General features: G+C 51.3%; 7 protein-coding genes across 7 annotated transcripts; 5 read left to right on the forward strand and 2 right to left on the reverse strand.

The window, feature by feature from the left end:
* Positions 1 to 213: 213 nt before the first annotated feature.
* On the forward strand, positions 214 to 2,123 carry SCP_0203680 (hypothetical protein; the record flags this gene model as incomplete). Its single annotated transcript, XM_027754283.1, has 2 exons — positions 214 to 1,950; positions 2,025 to 2,123. 2 exons carry the CDS (start codon positions 214 to 216, stop codon positions 2,121 to 2,123), a joined length of 1,836 nt encoding a protein of 611 aa, XP_027610084.1.
* Positions 2,124 to 6,404: 4,281 nt separating this feature from the next.
* SCP_0203690 (Probable proteasome subunit alpha type-6) lies at positions 6,405 to 7,548 on the forward strand (the record flags this gene model as incomplete). The annotated part of the gene is made up of 6 exons (XM_027754284.1): positions 6,405 to 6,407; positions 6,465 to 6,611; positions 6,667 to 6,770; positions 6,824 to 6,912; positions 6,978 to 7,178; positions 7,232 to 7,548. 6 exons carry the CDS (start codon positions 6,405 to 6,407, stop codon positions 7,546 to 7,548), a joined length of 861 nt encoding a protein of 286 aa, XP_027610085.1.
* A 143-nt stretch (positions 7,549 to 7,691) lies between these two features.
* On the reverse strand, positions 7,692 to 9,191 carry SCP_0203700 (Electron transfer protein 1, mitochondrial; the record flags this gene model as incomplete). The annotated part of the gene is made up of 4 exons (XM_027754285.1): positions 7,692 to 7,997; positions 8,052 to 8,239; positions 8,290 to 8,786; positions 8,839 to 9,191. The coding sequence occupies 4 exons, from the start codon at positions 9,189 to 9,191 to the stop codon at positions 7,692 to 7,694; spliced, it is 1,344 nt and encodes a 447-aa protein (XP_027610086.1).
* A 322-nt stretch (positions 9,192 to 9,513) lies between these two features.
* SCP_0203710 (Uncharacterized bolA-like protein) lies at positions 9,514 to 9,946 on the forward strand (the record flags this gene model as incomplete). Its single annotated transcript, XM_027754286.1, has 3 exons — positions 9,514 to 9,673; positions 9,735 to 9,862; positions 9,923 to 9,946. The coding sequence occupies 3 exons, from the start codon at positions 9,514 to 9,516 to the stop codon at positions 9,944 to 9,946; spliced, it is 312 nt and encodes a 103-aa protein (XP_027610087.1).
* A 3,393-nt stretch (positions 9,947 to 13,339) lies between these two features.
* On the reverse strand, positions 13,340 to 14,666 carry SCP_0203720 (predicted protein; the record flags this gene model as incomplete). The annotated part of the gene is made up of 5 exons (XM_027754287.1): positions 13,340 to 13,582; positions 13,635 to 13,950; positions 14,009 to 14,046; positions 14,098 to 14,379; positions 14,430 to 14,666. 5 exons carry the CDS (start codon positions 14,664 to 14,666, stop codon positions 13,340 to 13,342), a joined length of 1,116 nt encoding a protein of 371 aa, XP_027610088.1.
* A 527-nt stretch (positions 14,667 to 15,193) lies between these two features.
* SCP_0203730 (hypothetical protein) lies at positions 15,194 to 16,166 on the forward strand (the record flags this gene model as incomplete). The annotated part of the gene is made up of 6 exons (XM_027754288.1): positions 15,194 to 15,210; positions 15,286 to 15,543; positions 15,601 to 15,739; positions 15,792 to 15,831; positions 15,889 to 16,035; positions 16,087 to 16,166. The coding sequence occupies 6 exons, from the start codon at positions 15,194 to 15,196 to the stop codon at positions 16,164 to 16,166; spliced, it is 681 nt and encodes a 226-aa protein (XP_027610089.1).
* Positions 16,167 to 17,919: 1,753 nt separating this feature from the next.
* Positions 17,920 to 18,724, forward strand: SCP_0203740 (hypothetical protein; the record flags this gene model as incomplete). Its single annotated transcript, XM_027754289.1, has 4 exons — positions 17,920 to 18,170; positions 18,258 to 18,387; positions 18,440 to 18,647; positions 18,708 to 18,724. 4 exons carry the CDS (start codon positions 17,920 to 17,922, stop codon positions 18,722 to 18,724), a joined length of 606 nt encoding a protein of 201 aa, XP_027610090.1.
* Positions 18,725 to 21,641: the final 2,917 nt, after the last annotated feature.

The following is a 21,641-nucleotide window of genomic DNA, read 5'->3' on the forward strand; positions in this document are numbered from 1 at the left end:
GGACGGTGCGTTGGGTGCGCAGATAAGATAAGATTAAAGATGGGAGTAAATCTAGATAGCCGATTCAGCCAACCAGGAGATTGGACCGGAAAGCGACCGGATGTGGCAGGCTAGGGATTGTGCGGGAAGTGGGGTGTAAAAGGGAGCGGTCGACCGTCCTCGTCTCTTGCTCTCGACAGTCATATCGACCATGTTCCCCGCCCGACAATAGCTATGCAGCACGTCCTCTCCAGACAGCCCGAACTCTCCAGCGACTGGTACGGTGTCCAGCACACGCCCCGCCAACCCATACCCACCCGCTCTCTCCAACGAAAATCCCCCGCACCGCCGTCCATCAACCTCGACGACTGCAAGCCGATCCTTCCCACCACCCGTTCAACCACAGGCAGTGGCTCCAGCTCAGGCAGCAGCACCGCTTTCGTCTTCACCTCCTCGCGCACAACCCGCCACCACCACCAGCAGCCCGACTCCCAGCCCTCGTCGCCCTCCTCCATGCATTCCGTCTCCACCACATCCACCCACCGCGGACGGCCCGCTCTCAGTCCATCCCAGCTTGCCCGGCACTCCGAGGGCGCCGTCGACACCCGCAACATACTCGGTCCTAATATGCGTGCAGCTGGCTTCGTCCACCTCTCTCAGGCTCTCGCCCCAGAGAGCCATGCTATGCTCCACGGCTCCTCTACAGCCAGCTCCCCTCAATCACCCGGCACTGTCAACGATCTGCACACTCCGAGCGACCCGCCACCCTTCCCACCCATCCTCTTCGTGAACCCCTCCGTCGTCGGCAGCACCCCCATGTGGGAATACCAGCGTTCCGGCCCCAGGGGCGCATACACGGTGGAGAAGGATCCCAGGCCCATCGATACAAGCAGCAATGGTGCACGCACAAGCACATGGGGGAATGGGCCGAGCCATAATGTCTCAAACCTCCTCCATCCCGCTCCAATCATCTCTTCGTCGCGGTCCTCGATGTCTGGCGTCTCCAGCTCTTCAGGGACGCTCGTATCCTCCTCGGACTCGATCTCCAAGTCGTCATCAGTGCATTCACTCGGGGCATTGCTCAGGCAGGAGCGCGCTAAGGGCAAAGCAGTCGAACGCGACTTCGGGCTGGATGAGTATCCCTTTCCGCGCACGTTCGCCGCGAACTCGCGCCTCCCACCCAAGACGTCCTCATCTTCGAAAACCACGTCGACATGCCCTTCCAATGCTACACAGCCGATCGCAATCCCCATCGAGCACACGTCTTCGACCGCCTCGACCACCTCAACCACCTCGCGGCATTCTCACCAACCCCACAAGGAGAAACCAAAAGAGAAGCTCCGGGAGAAGGAGAGAGAGAAGCAGCAGATGAGGTACTCAGAACGCACATCCAAGGACAAAAATGACCCGATGGGTACGCCGAGTCGCGCGAAGTCGCGTTACGAGCTGAGTATCACGGAACTGTGCGAGACATCTCCCTTCGCATGGACAACTCCGGCAGAGAACTTCGTCCCGCTTACTCACACGCCGCGTCGCGCACCCAGCAGCAGCGCATCCAGCACGGGCTCGGTCTCTGGCACGGCGGTCAGCATCAGCTCGAGTAGTAGCGAGCGTTCGAAGGAGAAGCAGAAGGCGCGGGAACTTTCAGAGGCAATTGCCGAGGAGCCGGAAGAGACGAACAAGGAAAACGAAGTAGGCAAGCTTGGGCGCCGGAAAACGGACGAGGAGGAGTGGGAGCTGTCCAAAGACGATCCGAAGGCGCACAGGCGCGAGAAGCCGGCAGGGGACCGCGGGCGCGACGTACACGCAAAGGCGCTGGCCGTGGACCACGACGAAGAGCAGCGGGCGAAGGAAACTCTCAGCGCACTCGTGCACGCCCGCAAGGAACGCGACCGCGAGCGCGCCCGCCACGCCGCCGCTGCACGTACTACTGCGTGGGACCGCGACCGCGAACGCGAGTGGGAGCGCCAGGTGGGTCTAGCGCTTGTGTTGTAACGTTATCGAGCTGATGCGCATTTCGCTGTTCGTATTTGTGCAACATGCAGCAGAGGCGTGTGAGGGCCAAGGAGAAGAACGCCTTCGTCGACACGCCTGGCGACGCGGAGATCATTGTCGATGTCATCGTCCCCAATATGAGGATGTGAGCGTGCTGCACGCCTCAAGGGGCCCAAACACACATAGACTTCCTGCCCTTGCTGGCCACCCTGTATCATATTGCGCATGCCCGACCGCCGACCGACCGGGCTCGACCTGGCCGAAGCAAAGCAGCAGTAAAAGCTAAACTCGACCACGGATCTTTATTCTCTCACTTCCATCTTGCACCCGCGCGCTGCGCATGGAACAACCACACAATGCGGCATAGGGCCCGCCAGCTCAGCCTGAATCTCAATTTTCACGCCCATCTAATGACCTGGAAGCTAGTGCCTGCCCATGCTCTTGCTGTCTCTGTACGCGTACACCACGCATGACCTTCCGCATGGACGCACCGCACAATGCCCACATCGCTATTCCACCAAATACATCGACCCCGGCCGGCCACACCTGTCCTGCTGCACAAAACATCATAGCATCTTTTCGTTCTAGCACTTTTTCCCCTCACTTATGCTGTTTTCTTTGGGATTTACGTTGCGTATTTGACGTTGTTCTGCTCCGTCGTGCTCTGGCTCCTCGTATCGTGTCGTACTGTCTCGTTTCGGCTTTCTTGGCTGTTGTCGCTCCATCCGTGTACCACTACCGCATAGGACATACCCTCGCATCGTGCACCCCGCACTCATTATACCTTACATCTGCACATCGGTCGTTATTCCTATATCCCTGCATCCCAGTTACCCCTGCATCCTCCCTCCTATTCACCAGCATCTCGGTAGTAGCTCTCGCACATTTCTCATTCTTTACCCCTCTGGACACACCACACGTGCTGTACCCGCACTCTGCAGCGCACGCGTACTCCGTGTGTCTGTGTGCCGTTCTCCCACATGTCGCGTCGATGGTCATCGCAGTAGTGTTTTCGGATCTTGCCATAGACTTTGTTTTCGTCTCTCCCGTGTACCTATGCACCGCACCCGCACGAAGGCCGGAAAGCTCCCGGTGTCGCTCACGTATGCGAAATTTTTTTGGTTGGAAGTGATCGTTACTGTACCACTACTGTACTCGAAGTCATGCATATCAACCGCTGTCAGACTCGAAAATCGAAGTCGAATATTCTAGACATCTGAACAGGGTGCTGAACAAGCTTCACCGAGACATCGCGGGTGCAAGGTCGTGTGCGACCTCGCATCGTCTCGCATCGCGCAATAAACACGCACATCCACCGACCGCGGAGAAGCACGCAAAACTTCCAGGGGTGCGTCAGAAGCACGCCGTCCAGGCCAGAAGAGACCCGAACCACATCCAGCAGCCGCCAGGGATCGGGAAGAGAACGCGCGAACCGCTTATAGAGGGGCGAGAGCCAGAACGAGAGCGAGAATGAAATGAGAACACACGCGCCGGAAGCGCGCACAGCTCGAAGCGGGGCGATAGGCGCCACGCAGAAGTATCTGCGGCCTTGGTGCGCATCGTGCAGATAGCGAATGGCGCTGTGCGCAAAGTTAATATGATGGATCGGACTTGAGAATGCTCGGAATGAGTTACAATGCGCGCGGTGGGAAGAGCATGGAAGGGGGTCCTGGGGACGATGTCTAGATCGGACATCGTAACTTTGATAAGACGAGCCGCGGAAAGAGTTGAGCAGACCCTTTAACCCACGAGGAGTAAAGTAGGGCGTTCCAGACGGTCACCCGAGCATGCGGGGCGTCAGGCGAGCACAAGACGAGCGCCGAAGGAGACAAGCAGGGAAGGAGAGAGCACAAACGCAGCATCCTCGGTGGACGGATCGGGCACGGCGACATTGCTCAGCTGAGAGAGATGAATGGCTTGGAGATTTGTCCAACCGGACGGGAAGACATGGACGACGGATGAACTACTCCTTGGACGATAGAACACACCCGTGGATGAAGGATGACCTCAGGTGCAACGTGCATGTGGCTTCGCGGAGGATTCAAAGGAAGATGGGACCTCGGGATCGAAGGGGTGCCGTCGCGTTTCGTCTTTCCTGCATCATGTAAGCAGGTCGTTAAGTAGGCGGGGATCAGGGCAAGTGATACACCAGATCAAGAAAACCATGTTGTGTCCATTAATTCGTGCTTGAAAGATGGAGATGGCGATTCAGAGATGACGATGGCGATGGCTGAACGTGCTTGGTGACGAATCATACAGCCAAAATTGCCAGTCGAAGATCTATATGTAGCTTCAGTCTATGCACCACATGGCCATTGACAGAGTAATCGGACATCAGGTATCTGACATGAACTCCAGAGCTTTCGACTACTAACCCGAGAAGGAAGACCGCGCTTCTGAGGACTGCCACAGGGTGCATCAAGAACCATGCCTCGCAGATGGCCTTGAGAAACCGGAGTTACCTGGGAAGCCACAACAACAAATCCTGCAGAAATGAACCCGCAGAGATTTGCACTGAAGTTGATCAGTTAGGAAGGGGTAATGTCTATGACATCAGGGGGTGTTATGACATAGTTCACCACTCGAGAAGATTCGAAATTTTTCGAAGAAGTGATCCAGACTGACCAACGTGTGAGCCGCATGCATGAGAACTAAAACATCTCAGCGATTTTCATCCGGCAGTAGTGTGGATGAATTGGGAGGAATGGGCCCCTAGAACACGGCACTACGCTGGGGCTCGTCATTTGATGGTAGTGCACGATGCAACCCGCTCTTGCGCAGGTGGTATGATGATATAACATGCTGCCGCCGCAAAGTTAGACAATGCACGCCGATGTCACGAGAGTATATCCTGTATGCAAGGGTTCAGCTACTTTTGTAGCTTACAGGAAAACATACAAGAGAAAGCCGACATAAGGCTGAGAATGCATTCAGATCTATGCAGCACATCTCAGCCACAAGAACCTTGACGGTCGCCTCGACCCAAGGCCTGGATCTCTGAAGGGGATGCATTCGCCTCATTTTCATTGCGACCAATCCAGAGACGTGCCTCACCTGCGGATAATGACGCCGTAGATCTGACCGCCATAGATTTATCTTCCCGTTACTAATGCTACCTTCATCGTCGACTGTCCTTCTTCAGCAGCAGATTGCAAATCGGTGAGAACATCGGTGAACAGACCACGAGATGAAACACGCCAGCTTCGTGCGCAGTGGGAATCGTTCTAGAGTGAAAGCAAGCGTTAGCGAGACTGGCGAGAATGGGGTCTAACCTATACTAACGAGCCCGAGAACGATGGCGTGGAGGATCAGCACTCACCAAAAACGAAAGGATCGCAGATAACCGTAGGCATGAGCACGCGTATCGGGCAGTGCCCAATCGCTAACAAATTGTAGCCTTGAACGGAATGGACTGCAGCGCAGATGCGAAGGGGGCGCTCAGACTGAGTGAGATGGGTGCACGGAGGGGCGCCATCAAGCGAAGAGGAACACTTATAGGGTGGCAACTTGGGATGTGTTCACGGCAATGATGACATGTTTCTGCAGAAAGCTCTCGACTGGTCAGCCACACGATGACATCAATAGATTATCTACGTCATAATTTCGAGAGGAGGTAGATAGCACGACCCGCCCTCATGGCGAAACTACAGGCTTGGGAACTTTGCTCCGCCGAGAAGCAGACGAGAAGGACCTCATCAAGAGGCTAGAGCGAGGGGGTACGGCATCGACATCACCCGTAGAAATACCGGGGGCACCATTTGCCCAAGACAAGACAAACGCAAGACCTATGAATGGCGTGGCATCGCGGAGGCGAGGCATAGATAAGGACGGGCGTCCAGTGACACTCAGCACAAACGCCAGTATTGTTGTGCCCCGCCCTAGCTCAAAGCTGAACACAGAAGAAAGAGCTGATAGAAAAGAAAAACAAATGATGCACTCAGCACGAATTTCGCGATCGATTACAACGCTTGACACTTCAGAGCACAGGTGGTAAATGTGCTCCTGGGATTGCCAGAACTTTGCAAAACGAAACACATGCGCGAAGTGTTACAGCACCCGTGCCGTCAATCTGGTTGAAACATGCTGAGACCGATAGTCACTATCCGTGAGCTAGAGGCAACGAGTCACCAAACGAGCGGAGATTGCTGATAGTCGTTGAAAACAACGTATTCCGCGAAGCTCGTTTACGCGTACCCATGCTTTAGCCTTTGGCGTGTCAATTAACGGTGAGTGTAGCCAGAACACCGTCCATGCGGACAGCGGACGTAGAGTACGACTCCGGTGGATGTGGTCGAACGACCGTCGCGGTGACCAGACGCGGCGATGGGCGTCTGGACGAAGAGTCTGCTGTCCATATCGGGCAATGAGTTGCGCGTCGTGTCGACGCGTCACCTAAGTACATCTCAAGCTGCTCTTTCTGATCATCCACTATGGTATGTTCCCCAGTCATTTTACACGCTCTTCGTCGCGTTACTGAATTGTTTCTGCAGTTCCGAAACACCTACGACTCCGATAACACCGTTTTCTCACCCCAGGGACGTCTGCACCAAGTCGAATACGCCCTCGAGGCCGTCAAGCAGGGTTCTGCAGCTGTCGGGCTTCGGTCCAAGACTCATGCACTTCTTTTAGCTTTGAAGGTGTGTTCAGAAGTTTTCGTGTTCAGTCGATTGTGATGGAGCGTATGTCGTGCAGCGCTCGACAGGTGAGCTTGCGTCGTACCAGCAGAAGATGCACCGAATAGACGACCATGTCGGCATTGCAATTGCTGGTCTGACTTCTGACGCTCGTGTCTTGAGGTATGTTATAAAATACTCGTCTAGGCTTTTCCTGCCAACGAAGCCTCGTGCAGCAACTTCATGCGGCAGCAAGCCATGTCCTCCCGCATGGTTTTCAACCGCCCTATTCCTGTGAACCGCCTTGTATCATCCATTGCCGATAGTACGCTATTCCGCTACCCAATCTCTTGTTTATTCTGTACCGAACTCGTGTTATTTCGCTCACAGAGGCGCAAGTAAACACCCAAGAATACGGCCGTCGTCCATACGGAGTCGGCTTTCTCGTCATCGGGCAGGACAAGGGCGGTCCACATCTCTACGAGTTTTCTCCCTCGGGCAACTCGTACGAATACTATGCCATGTCAATCGGTGCAAGGAGTCAGAGCGCAAAAACATACCTGGAGAAGCACTATGAGAGCTTCGTGGACTGTAAGCCGCTCGTGCCTTCGGACGTACATCCTGATTCTACCTCCGAAATTTAGGTAATTTAGAGGATCTGATTCGACACGGGCTGCACGCCCTGCGGGAGACCCTCCAGCAGGACAAAGAGCTCACGATCAACAACACAACGATCGGTATCATCGGCCCTGCAGGCCCACATGAGAAGGAAGTGCCTCCAGAAGGCTCTTTCCGTATCCTCGAGGGCGAGTCCATCGAGGTTTACCTCAAGAGTATGATCCCGAAGGGGCAGGGCGACGATGACGATGCGCCCGCTGCGCCACCTGCCGACGCGCCCGCGGAAGGAGCCGCCGCTCCGCCACCAGTAGCTGGGGACGAGGATGTACAGATGGCAGAGTAGTAGTCGTAAAGCGTTATTGTGCTTGTATCAGTTTCCTTCCACATCTCACTGCAATCCAACCCGGGATAAATATTTGAGAAGGGGTGCTATGCATATGCCATGATACAAACTAGATGCTCTACGATAGATCTTCCGCAGTGAAGTTACGGCTTGCCCTTTTGCGCCTGCAATGCTTGTCTCCATAACTTCGCCGCCATCCCCGGTTTCCTGAGAGACACCAGCACTTGGAGCATGGTTGTCAGGAGCATCACACTTCCTGCCTGATGTGCTGCCGCTAATGGAACCGGAACGAGGTACAGCAGAGTCGAAATACCCAGTAGGACCTGTACGTTGGCCATCGCCCAGGCTGCAATGACCATACGACGCGCGAGGGGCGGTAGTACAGCCCGCAAAGCAGGTTTGGATGTCATGTGGTACATCCAGTAAGTCGCAGCGTACGTTGTGATCGCCTGGAATAAGAGTTTGAACACTCGACCCAAAATGAACAGTGCATAAATTCTCACAAGGCATCTGTGATTGAACTGGACAGTGGTCGGGTTCTCGAAGATATTGCGCCACCACAAATCCGAACCGTCGGGTGCCTTCGCATATTCGCGAGAGAACAGCTCATCCTGGGGAGGCGCAATCCGGCCGCCCATGAGAGGGAATTCGTTATAGAGCAGTCCAGCATCGAGGCCAGCAACAAACGCGCCTGTTATGCGGTGAAGCGGTGGACCTAGATAAAACATTTGCTGATCTCACCTGAGAGTGCCGTGAGGAAAACGAGCGCAGTCAACGCCTTCGAATATCTCATAAACCGGCGGATTTGCGGATTCTCCAAGACAGCTTGCCATTGAGTCCCCTCCCCCTTCAAACCGCTCCATGTTCCAGTCTTAGAGTACCGCCAGTCGTACAGTGCAGACAATCCTGATCCAAACATTCCTGCATAGAGCACCAACGCAGTGCCCAGGTGCGCGGCTAGGCGGTACTGTGACACACGGGGAACAGCACCAGGAGTCTCCATCAACGAGTCCTCAAGCCCGGACTTGACCATGTACCACCCAAGAACGCCCTGGAGGCCAATGAGAATGGCCATGCCGGTCAGTTGTATAGGGAGTGTCGCTGTAAGTTTCTTGCGTGCTACGAAATAGACCAGAGGCATGACGAATGCAACTCCAATGACACGTCCAAGAATCCTGTGGCCCCATTCCATGTAGAAGATGTTCTTGAACTCATTGACGGTGATGGAGTGATTGAGTCTGCGCGAAGTTCAGCGTACAAGACTAGCGGTCGACGCGCTGCTAAACGTACAGCTTGAATTCCGGGGTAGCCTTGTATTTCTCGAACTCCTCATCCCACTGAGCTTGGGATAACGGCGGTAGGATACCAGTTATCGGGCGCCATTCCGTGATACTCAGTCCGGACTCGGTCAGACGTGTGACGCCTCCAACGACAATGACAGCAAATACCAGGGCCGACGAGAACAGTAACCATCCAGCAACCGACGGAGGCGAAAGCACCGGCAATTCTGCAGGGGCCGCAGGCGCATTTCCAGAGAAGAAACGCGGGTCGAAGGGATGTCGATGGCTGGCGCGTAGTGCACGTAGAGTGAGATTTCCGCCCTGAGACCACAGACCACCTCTCAGCAGCCGGTCCAAGGGCATAGAGTACCTCTTGAATATCTGTGCACTGTTGCTAGGCAACTGCTGGAGTATGTTTTTTGGAGATATACTGGACTTGTGCAGAGCGCGGAAGCATACTGGCCGAGGAGAATTGGCGATGAGAGAACGAGAAGCAAGGCTAACGCCTCTCGTCCACGACGCGCCCAACATCGCACCTTACTGCGAGGGGAAGAAAATCGAGGATGCGAAGGGGCCGAAGGCTGATGGAACAGTTCAACAAAATGGCCTTGAAATGTTCTGTGGTCGCAGGGACGGCCGAGCCCCAGGACGCGAGGCGCACCGGTCAGGCGCTCTCTCTGCCTTCATGATCTCCCTCTATCGACGAATAGCTGGATGCCGACTTCCACCTCACGTCCGGAGCTACATCCCAACCCCTGCAGAACTGTCTGAGGGCGAAAAGGCTATATGGAACAAGCTCAATGAGAAATTCTCTCCTTCTGAGCTGAAAGTCATGGACGTATCAGGTTCGTGCCGAATTGCCTCCGCGGCGAATGTCTACAAATTCATACCCACCATGCTTTCCAGGAGGATGCGGGAGCTTCTACAATATCATCATTGCGAGCGAAAACTTCAAGGGGATACCAACTGTCAAGCAACACCGCATGGTGAATGAGATCCTGAAGCAGGAGATCGAAGGCATTCACGGTCTGCAGGTAAGTTCCCCCCTACTACTGTCTGCATTAGTCGATGATTCCGACCTACCTTTCGTACAGCTGAAGACAATTGTGCCGTCGTAGGTGAATGTATGTTAGCCTGGCCTTGGCTATGTAGGTAAGTACCTCTTGGCTGAGCTTATTCGTGTCTTCGCCTGTCTTGAGAACGCCGTGCACGCAGGATGAATACTGTTAGTCCCCCATGTAATATGTCTACAAGCTAGCACCGCTTTATCCCCGCTGTGGCAAATTGTCCAGTCGCGAGTGACGTGTCCGTGCGTGTCATTTGTGTCCTCTCTGTAAAACTGATCATCTGTGAGTTGGTTGTGAGCGCTGCGTATGCCTTCAAGGCACGCATGCGTTGTCATTGACTCAAATAAGCCTGAGGGACTGGGCGGAACTGCGGCCAAGGTCTTCTGCGAGCCCGCGTATTTTCCTTCCGAATGCATCTCACCGTTTAGCAATTGTTTAGGAATATGTTCGCAAGCCGTTGCGCAGTGCATACACACTTTCGTCATCCGCAACTCATGGCGATGTTTTCGCATGATCTGCTCTTGGTGTGGAGAGGGTCTCTTCTCATCGAATTTTGACTTGACATATTCGAATGTCGAGCATCTGACCACCCCTGTTGGATCTATTGCCTCGTTTCATTCTGCTTTGCGGCTCATCACTAATACCATACGCCAAACCACAACAAATTGAGCACTCTTGGGCTGCGGAGCTTCCCTGAGTCTAATGGCTTTATGTTGCGTCCCCGATATATCCTCGATTCGATTCCTTCGTGGATGACTACGGGCCAAAATACTGGAGTGTGTGAAGAGTCGATCCTTCTTCTGGTGAGTTCGAACCAACCTCTATACCGGGGTTGCAAATCCTCATCCCTCTCAAGCGCAAAGACACCTCACAGATGCCACTCGTGTCTCCGATGGCAAGTTAGCGTACATCGAAAGAGTGAAAACTGGAGATACCTTGCGACTATGTTATCTGTGTTTCCATCAGTAGCATCTTCCGAGACTCGAATGATCCTTGCGTCTCCTACATGATCATGCCGTATCTCCGCCTCATTTACCACCCTCCTTCGCCACTTGCAGACATGGTAGATTTTGTTGGATATACTATGCTATAAGGCTGTTTAACCTCAAGAATGTGCAGCCTGAGGTGTGCAAATTGTTGGTGCGGGGTCTCGTTTTCCTTCACGAGTTTGGACCGGCGATTGGTACGATCTCCTTCAGTCTTTGCGTAAGTGAGCACACCCGTCTCAGGGCCTCTTTAGGGATTGCTCATACAAGAACGTCGTGATGGACACAAGTGCCATGTACCCCGATGAGTTCCATCCCGTGATGGACACTTATTTGCCAGATGGCGAGACAGTAACAAAACCCCTCGTATTAATATGTCGACTCAGGTATGTTGGTTCTCATTCCCTCAGATGTTCATCCTCAGGTACTTTGTTCATTTTGACCAATACGTCATAGCGCGGCATGGATACCTCCGAGTCTTTCTCGCGTAGCTACCAAGTGAAATCACCCTAAATTGTGGAGATCCTACAACACTCTCAGTAGGTCGCCGTTCTGATTTCGCAATCGCTCTTGCGAGAACCTCACAATACGCAGTTTTTCAGATATTTCCACTGCATATCATGTTGTATTTGCCGACTTTGAGGTACATTGTATACCTTCGAATGTGCTTCGCGTACAATCCGTCCAAAATGTCTCGGGACCGTATCGTGCTGAGGATATCGTCAGTCAAATCAGTCTGCCAGTGGTGCGATCGGGGTTTTCTGCATACTGAGTCGTGGAGTTTCAGGCTTGACTGGGAAACGGACCCGTAGGTGGCATTAGTTTGGTTTCGCTACATACTCACTGGTGGAGATCCAGGGGAATTTTACTCGACACCAGGTTCACACTCCAGTTTTGTTGAGACGGTTGGTACGCAGACTCTATGCTAGGCATGGTGTGTGCTGTTGTAATATTTCAAGGGTCGCTCCATCCGAGTCTCCTCGGGCCCCCGCACACTCCTGTTGCGCAGTGGATCTTTCCAATGCCATCCCCCCAATGGTGCTAGTTTTTCATCGATACAAGGCACGCCACTCACAAGTCCCATGCCTTCTGCTACAGGCATTCGGTTTGCTTGCCGACGGCCGCGCTGGCACGTACCCTCTTTGGGTATACTTCCATTCTCTGCCTGATCTATACATTTGGTTTAGATCCAGGAAAGCAGACTAGAATAAGCTCAAAAAAGAAAATTATTCAGATGACGGACTGTAATAGCTGCGGCTTCTATTGAGTAGTCCTTTTTGTACTTCTTATCCAGCTCTGCAAAATCTCTGATTCAAACGCACTGTGCCTCAAATGGATTGGACGTACTCATTTTGTAGTACGAAGCTTCGCGAGAAAGTGCTTCCGTCGTCCGAACTCTACTTCTGTGTTCGTAACTAGGTCCCGCGAGCGAAGTGCAACGTTCCGTGATGTACATGACAAAGTTTGCACTTCTATATCCCTGTGGGTGCGTGGTTGTAGCACCTTCCTTCTTCTCCTGCAAGTGATAGAAAAGCTTCTAGTCTGACGATGATGTGATCAATCATTGCCGCTTGTGTTCTAGGTATGTTGCACGAGGCCTTCTGTTGTGTCTCCCGTCAATGACTTGACGCTGAATATGAACAGTTTCTCATGCTACATGCGGAGATCTCCCATCAGGCCGCCCTGGCATTTGTGTTCTTCACATCCATCTCTCCGAAAAAACGTACACGATGTCATGTGGCAATATCCTGATCATAAAGCGCTCGTGGCACTCGATGTTAGAAAGGAGACGCTGAAATATGTCTCAGTCTACAGACAGATGTACATATGCGACACGCCATTCGCACGACGTCGATTTGGAGATGACGATGATAATCGTTCGCTTATAGTCGGAAGCTGTCAACTGCCTCACATGGTATAGATGTCGGCGGCGTGCTGCGTTCGCTAAATCCTTTTCGTCTTCCGGACGCATCTTGATGCACTGACATCAGTCGAAGACGTTAGAGCAGTGTGGTGGCTAGCACAAGGCTACCGTGATCTGGACATTTGCCAGCACCGGCAAGCCGTTCTCTGCCAACCATGCGCTAGTGTTTTTCCTACCAACCGCGAGTGTAACAGATCGCTCAGCATCAAGGGACTGGGGTGGTGATTACTACGAGCGCAGCGTTCACACCATGTAGCGCTGCTCGTGTTGCGCGGTGCCATTCGATTACGGCACGTGAAAGCACACCTGCACGATCGAGTGGTGTTGGCCCAGAATCGCGACGTGCCAATAGAAATGAAGCTTAGTGCTATGGTACAAAGGAATGATGACATGAATACAGCACCTGAGGATCCGAGATACAGTACATGAGAGTCACAACAGAACCGTATGCATGTAACGTTCAGCAGCGACCAGAAGATGAGTAGGAAAGAGGCATGCTCTGGAAACCCGCCGCGTAAAGAAGCTGACCGTCTCCTACCGAAGAGCTCTCCTGCACATGTTGATGACCCCAGTAATAAGAGAGGCGATCTCGACAACGACCGAAATCAACCACCATTCATCCCGGAACCATAATCGTCGTCTCCTCTGAATACTCCCAACTTCGCTACGAATAGCTTTCCAAAGTTCAAGTGCTTTAAGTGCATCGGGTCTTGCTGCAGGGTCAATTTCAGTCATCCATTCAAGCAGTGGATGTAGGAAATTGATATTGGAATATGTCTGGGGAAAACCGGTGTGAGTTGTCTCCATTAGGAAAGGTTGTGCGACATACCTCATAGAAACGATGAATGAGCAGATTTCCAATGATAAATACATCAACCTTGAATGGATCATAGGGCACGTCTGGGGAAAGCTCTGGGACGTCCCGATCACGACCATCAACTCCCACCACAAGTTTGGGATGAACGTCTTGGGGAAAATACACGGAGATACCGAAATCGACGTAGTAATATTTGATAGGCTTGCCAGCACGAGAGAGCGGCTTATTGAACGTAATACCATCTGGAAGACGGAGACCCCTTATTGGATGGAACCCATGGGGGTACAACATACTTGCGTCCATCATAATATTGTTATATGCGCAGTCACTTTTGAAACATACAAAAATCAAAATGACACTGACATTGAAAGGATTCAAATGCATACCGGTGAGCAACACCATTCTGATGCATAAAAACTAGTCCCTGATAATGCAGGTAAGGAACTGATAGCGTTCTGGCAGTAAATATACAGGCCTCTAGCATCTGATCCACAAAATCAACCACGTCGATGACCCTTTCAAAGGGTGGGCGATCAATAAGGCGAAGGCAAGGCATGATCATGTAAGAGATGGTTTTATCATCTGCATCCTGAAAGACCTCGAGGATGGGAACGCAGTGATTATTCGGGTCTGTGCGAAGTCGAGGAGCAGAAAACATCGTAGCTATCTGAGACTCGTTGTCTCCCGTCTTCACCCTCTTGATGTAAACGGGTGCACCATCACATATTCGTGTAGCGTCGATGAGATGGTCTGTGAGCTATCATTGCTCCTTAGTCATCGTGGGTATCAAACGAAACTGGCACGAACGGGTAGGGTAATGGAATCTTCGAAGAATATGGGATGTTTTCCTGTCCCGAACCATGAAGGCGTCCAGCCAGGATGATACCGTGGACGCAACATGTAGCCGCAGGTTACCAGAAACTGCTGTCTGTCTCTCCACCGAGCTTCAAAAGGGAGGAGCACACCAAAGATTTCGTCCGGCGACATGTCTGGCAGGTTCTCCAGAGCCTTGAAGACATAACCACCCTGGCGATTCTCGGACATGACGGAGCGGTTGCTTGGGAGTTACTCGCAACGTTGCGGACGACCGCCGCTAGATAATCAACTGAACTTGCTCTCAAAGTGAACATGACCCCGGGACCCAGTGCTAGCGCTAATATTTAAGCGCCCGATACTCCAGGATCAGAGTCGACTTAATGATTTTACTCGTTCTCTCTGCGAGCTGCAAGCACCGCTGGCAACGTCTACTATTTGACTACATTCGATAAATCCATGATGTGGCCTACTCAGATGATGCAGGTGGCGAATCGCGAGGTTTTCGGACCGCCTTGGACCCACAAGCTCAAAACAGTTATCGGCTCGTCAACTGCCATGGGATCATCCGATGGGCCAGCAAGCCCTCTGCCCTGGCGTGCGTACCGTCTCAATCAGAGACGGCGCCTGGAAGCATCAGAATCAGCTTTACGGCAAACTTCTGCCTTCGATGCTCGCGACATTTTGGTCCAGGATCGATCCGTATCTTGCCCTCTGAATCACGAGTAGCCGCAAGACTGGCATGGGAGATAACCGCAATGATAGAGCGATGGGTGTGAGTCTTATACTGCTGCCAATAGACCATTATTCTCACATATCCTACTTTCCATGTCATGGCTGACTCTATAAGCTGGCAACAAACGACTGACGCCGCCACCACTTTTACACTTGTCCTAGGAGCATTCTCCATATTTCATATCTCCTTGGGCTCTTTAAAGTGGGTGGGAGGAAAGATCGAGGAAAGGAGTGCAAAGTCAATTCTTCGGAAAGCGGAGACAACGTTCGAACGCATTGATGCCTACTTGAAGCTGCTCAGTCCGCAAGATCGGCAGATGATTGAACAGCGTTATCCTGACTTCTTCAACAAGATAAACCAGAATGTATATCAGTGAGAGAATTTCTTTTCGTTCTCTATTTGTTACTCGATTCGGTGTTTCCGCTGTAGGCTCAAGACATACGCACAGTTCTTAGATAGAGACGTCAGGAACGCCAGCGCCATGGAAGTGTATGGCTGGAAGGGTGCTGTATGGCACAATGTCCAGGAAACGTCCCAAGTAGCTACAGTGCTCCTGGATAGCTTGTTGGTGAGAATGAAGCTCATCTCCACGTTAATGCAAGGTTCAGAGTCTCTCAAAGACCACCAGCACAGAAGTCCTCAATCCACCCATACCGCAAGGTGAGGATAAAGACTACCTGTTGGGGATCAGGGTATCTACACAAAGACTGTTCACAGCGGTTGCCGAAGCAAGCGCACGTCGTCAAGCAAGTAGTGGATGGCTCACGCGAAGCCGCAGACAGTTCGCACCACGGCAGCCCGAATGGTCCACGAGACCTCCTAATAGTAGTGCGCCAGTCTTGGAGCTGCCCAATCTGCCCAATCGTATGTTTGTTACGATTTTCTGCTGACTACCTCCTAACAACCCCGCTCCAGCGACGTTTACGATGTCACCTCGAGAATCATACAGTTCTGGCTCGTCTTCGAGGCGTGACGACCACCACCAGGGTGTGTGAGTGGGAGAACAAGTATAAACTGCAGTCTGTTGGTCGAGAATGGTTGAAGAATTTTGACAAATGTTTTTTGGGGTCTGATCGAGGTATTGTCAGCCTATAGCGTACGTTGTATGACACTGCATGAAGATTCATGAAGGTCCTTGCAACATAACATACTCGTACAGCACTTACAAGCGGTCCTCGAGCGATCCAGTATCACTGATGGCCATCGGAAAACATATAGCAGGATACCAATGACAAAGAGTGATTGTCCATTGATTGAATGGTTCGCAGGAGCTCTCAAGGTGATGTGGCGCACTGAGGGCGTTAATGCGCCAACGGTAAAGGGCAGGAGAAAATGTATGTTGTGGGGTTGCTCAATACTACTCACTACCCTGTTAACCCATGGGTCACAAGTGCTTGAGGAACTCATGCAGTTGTGGCGGAAATTTTCTAATATATATCGCAAGTAGCGAGGTGGCTCGCTACGCAGTGAAATTTCACCGAAATCAGCGGCTAACCATTCCTACGTTCCAACTCTAGCCTTCCGACGTTTTCACGGCAGTATCAGGGAGAACGTCTCGAGCAAGGACCTTTGAGGTTGTGTGGCACCAGAGGTGATGAAACTCGTATTCGGCGTGAAGCGTGAACGCCATCCATCTTCGTGCGACGTTCTCACTCACTGCCGTCAAATAACCTACAGCAGGGATTTTCTGGATCCGGTATCTTTTTCCAACGTACAGATGTGTCGGAACGAAGTAGTACCATTCATTCCATAACGAAAGACTCCTTCAAGCAAAGATACGTCCGATACCTTACTATCGGGAAGAAGTTGAATTATTGAGAGCTCCGGAACTGCCTGATCGCGATCAGAAAGTCAACAAATCCTTGTCAGGACCGCATACGGGTGAATAAACGAGAATATACCGGGTCACTGAAGCGACCTGGACTGGTACTTCAGCCGAGATACATTACATGGACGTTGCACAGGCTCTAAAAACAAGAGTTGAAATCGTGATGACGTGCGGCGCCCATATCACCAAGATGTCACAAAAAAACTGACCTCTAGTCCAGGTCAATGATAGGGAACGGCCAATAACACCTCTCAGGCTGGCCATATTTCGTAGACTGTAAACCCAACCATATTAATAAAAATCCGGATCGGAAAGCGACCAGACAGACAGACAGCATGCTCACATCGGAGACGCTGTCATCGTCTGAGTAGAGTTTTTGCTTTGGTCTCACCCCTATTTCTCAAGCAATTCGGCGATATAATTAGAGGCTTGGAGTAGCAGCTAGTACAGTGAGGATTGTGTGACATGGATTTGACATGGACTCGGATGCCGGGCGACGGCCGAATCAGGCTGAATCAACCCCCTGACACTCATTCACGCGGACCCACTTGTGTCCACAAAGTGAAATTGATCGCTTTAAGCCATGCGTGGGCTTATCGAACGTGAATTTTGGGAGAATCGATGGGGGACTGTTCCCTCGCCTCTCACGGTGGTACCCAGCTGATTGGCATCCGTATCTGCCCGCGATCTAACATGGGATGACTCAGTCCGAGTCCTGCCTCTGCAGTATATGAGTTGGGGTGGCCGTGGCTTTTCTTCTCCCGAACGTGCGCTTGGTTTCCTCGCTCGTGGTGAATTTACTGGTGCATGCTCCCGAGTAAACTCCCTTCTGACAACTTGAAGAACACTCATAGCTTGTGCGTGTTTTGGAACCTCGAGTTTCACCGGCCTGTTGATCTATGGCATACTATAGTGACACCATGTCGACCTTTCAGCGCGAGCATGGAGATGACGCCGACCTTGTGCTGACATTCATACTCGGTACCATCTTGATGGTCGAGACTGCTCTTAGTTACGAGGACATACTCTCTGCGAGGTCCAATCTCCGCGCCTCACTTAAGACTCTGAGAAGAGCCGCTGGCTTCATGAAACATATCAAACAAGGAGATTGTGCCACCTTGGAAGCTATACAACCCGGGATTCTAGGCAATATAGAAAGGGAAATCGATTCGTATGTCCCCATTTACCCAGTCTCCATACACACCTGGCACCGACAGCCTTTCACTTGTTGACGTACGCGGTCGCCTAGCATTTGCAGGAACGTGGAGGTACTTCATGGGCAGCTCACTTCGGCCAGCAACGCCGAGACATATGATTTGCGAGAAAGTTTAAAGATTTTGCTCTCTAATGCCCAAGGACGGGTGGATGACATTTACAACCGATTATTGGTAAGTATTCTGCCTCTTTCCGCCTGCTCCACTGTCATAAATTCGACTGAAGTTCACCAAGGATCAGAATCAAGCGAGTACCTTTCCCCGACACACCCAAGCTCCTCAAGGTATTCCCGAGATTCCCTCATCATTTCAAGTCCCCTCTGGTTCTAGAGCACATTCTCGTGTCACTCAGGCATCACAAGTTTATTCTGGGTTCAGAGCGCATTCCAACGTGCCGACTGGAGCTCCAGCTCCGCAATCGTTCCGCCCAGGCGGTATGTTTCTTTTACTGTCATCAGATATTGTGTTTTTGTACTTATCTGGCGTTTCCATAGCGGCCAGAATGGTTTAGTATATGAGAACGATGGTGGACTCCTCCACTAGCCCCTGGGGCTAAGTTGAAGACGGAATAACAGTGGGAGTCCGATGAATCTATCAATGTGTATTGATGTGGCCGCTTTGTACTACGATACGTCTTGCTGAAGCTATTTGACCAACCCCGACTCTAACAGTTCACATTGAGTCTGTGAAGTAAGTTACCACCCGTGACACCCAATATCAGCCTTATTAGCCTTATCCGAGTCAGTGCATATTGATAACAAGGCTAATTAGGCTTCCTTCCCTTATACCTGGTCAGTGGTAGTGTTGCGGATGAAACTCAGAGCGTGTTGTTAATGTTAGGTTTATAACATGCTAGGTTCCTGAGGTACTGTACCATTTCGACCACTCCGGCGGAAAACTGCCTTTTTGGAATTTTCGAAAAATCGGAAAAATCGAGATTACAGTGCGTTGCATAATAACGTGCAGGTCGCAACTCGCGCAGCGACATGTTTGGCCCGGACAAACAACCTATATGCAGTACACCGCCAATCCTGCCAAATGTGGGAGCCAGGCAACCACTTCAGCCACGCGCCACTGGGACAATAAACTGGCAGCCGGATTGGGGATACGTTGTATACCCGTATTTTATTACCAATAAATTAGCTTGAGGTCTGTGTGTACACCATCTTGTCTCTACATGGCAGCCACATACTACTGCTTCATGGCTCCTTCAACTCCAGTTCAAATTCATGCACACAGCTTCTCCGGCCAAGACATCACGTGAATCTCCTCAACGGAGTTGAATCTCTTCATAATATAACACAAGTCCACTCGTTCGCTTGCATGCTCCCAATCACTTTCCACTACACTCACTCTCCGCTCGGTGACCCTTATGTGACTGACCTTCTGCACCCATGGCTCACGCCATACTCTGACTTGCTTATATTCCTGCCATCTTTCCGGACAGTCCTTTCCCGTAACACAAGCTCGTCGTTGGGCCACGCCGCCACAGCGTCTCCATAGTTGTGCTCGAATGGCACTGATGCATGTCCTGTGCACTGAATGTAAGTTTCTCAGTAACTCTGTCATGCACTTGACTAATAGTGCAGTGCAGCTCAGGGCTGTGGACAGAACCAAGACTCCACATCGTTTGAAACCCGTGGTGCACAATGTTTTGGGGTGAGTACCAAGGTTCCCTTGGATGCTTGAGACTGATATAGAACTGCTCCAGTTTAAGTCCTCTGTTCTCCTATGATTTGCAACCAGTTTGATATGCATGAAGTTCATCTTCTGCGGCAGTGGGTAGCCTTCTGTTGGCCTCGGTATCATGGGCGATGTTTGTATTGTTGTAAGTGGAGATACAGCATCTGGTTGACAGGGTTCTTAGGCAGGCTACAGTAGAATTGTAGCTCTATGTATGTAGTCAATCACATTTCAATATATGCAAATTCCTATTTCTATGTGCATGTGTGGCCACGCAAAATCGCGCGAGCATGGGCCTGAAGCATTTGAGGCTGGACAGATAGCAGCTATGTGGATGTTTGCTGAACTTCTCGCTGGTTTCTATGTGACAAGTTCTATAGAAGCCAGATTACAATAGCACTATCCTGGTACAATACCCGATTTTTCATGGAATCCAGCTCTGAAACATGTGGTTTCTATGCGGCATTGATCGGGTGGCTCTGCCACTGCGGCTACCTCTGAGCCATGTGGAGCACAAGTTGCGGTGTACTGTAGCGAAACGACCTTAGGTTCAGTCACGGGTCACAGCCCTTGTGAACTGAACCTATTTGGGCGCTTGTCACGGGTCACAGGTAATTATGAACTGCATCAGGAAAACCCAACTTTTACTTAAAGGTGTCCTTATGTGACTTAAATGCACTTATGGGCCTTAAATAAGGTAAAAAAGGACAAAAAGTCTATAAGTCATATTTCCTTAGAGCCTTAAAAGTCGAATTTTGGAAACTTATGGGCCTTAAATAAGGCAAAAAAGGACAAAAAGTCGGAATAAGTCCCATAAGTAAAAGTTAGGTTTCCTGATGTGGCGGCCCAACAGAATGGTCACGAGCGCTAAATATTCATTTGCGGGCACTTATCTGTAGTGTGAGTGATGGCTGACCCGAATGTGTGAGGCTTTACATGCAATATATTGCATGCTCAGAATCACTGTAGCTTGTACTACCATACAGTCTGGTTGTATAATGAGCCATCAAGCTTGAGGGAAATCCGACTTCCAACCTCCACGGGCGCCTGCGGCGCCAGTGAACTGAACTAGTGTCCCATGTCACACTGACTTGTGAACTGTGAACTAAGTCAAGCCAGCATGTCACGGGTCACACCCCATGAACCTAAGGTCATTTCGCTACAGTATGCTGAGAGGAGCCGCAGTGGCTGAGCCATATACTGGCTCAGTGAGGTTCAGCTGTCTAACGTCGGTCTAACGGCAGTCACGGCAGTTCAAGCTGTCAAATTATCTTTGAATGCTTCACAAAGTATGCACACAATGAAATACATGCTCTGCAGCTGCAGAATACCCGGGTGTACTGCCATTGAGAACATCAGCAAAAGGGTTCCCAGGCTATAGTGCCTAGCTAGACTATGTACCACACTGATGTTGATGTAATGCTACAGCTATCTACTGTTGTCAATATACCTTGCACTGGTACAACAGCAGTCTCCCACGTCAATCATACATGCCTACATATACTGGTGTACACTACAAAAACAAACTTCAAACTTGCAACCTCAATGACTGGGACTGCCACAAGAAGCATAAGAAGAGACGTACTGTAGTTCTGAGCATAGAGCCCTGTCGCAACATCAACATTACCTGAGTTCACCTCTCAGTGGGAATTTCCACAAGCCCCGTATGTATATATGCTGAATTAACACTGAGTACTTGCACTCATGAGTCGCCAGCCTCGAGCTCAGGCTGAGGGAGAGACTTA

Source organism: Sparassis crispa (assembly GCF_003851025.1).
Source record: "Sparassis crispa DNA, contig_000001F, whole genome shotgun sequence".
Taxonomy (NCBI): Eukaryota; Fungi; Basidiomycota; class Agaricomycetes; order Polyporales; family Sparassidaceae; genus Sparassis; species Sparassis crispa.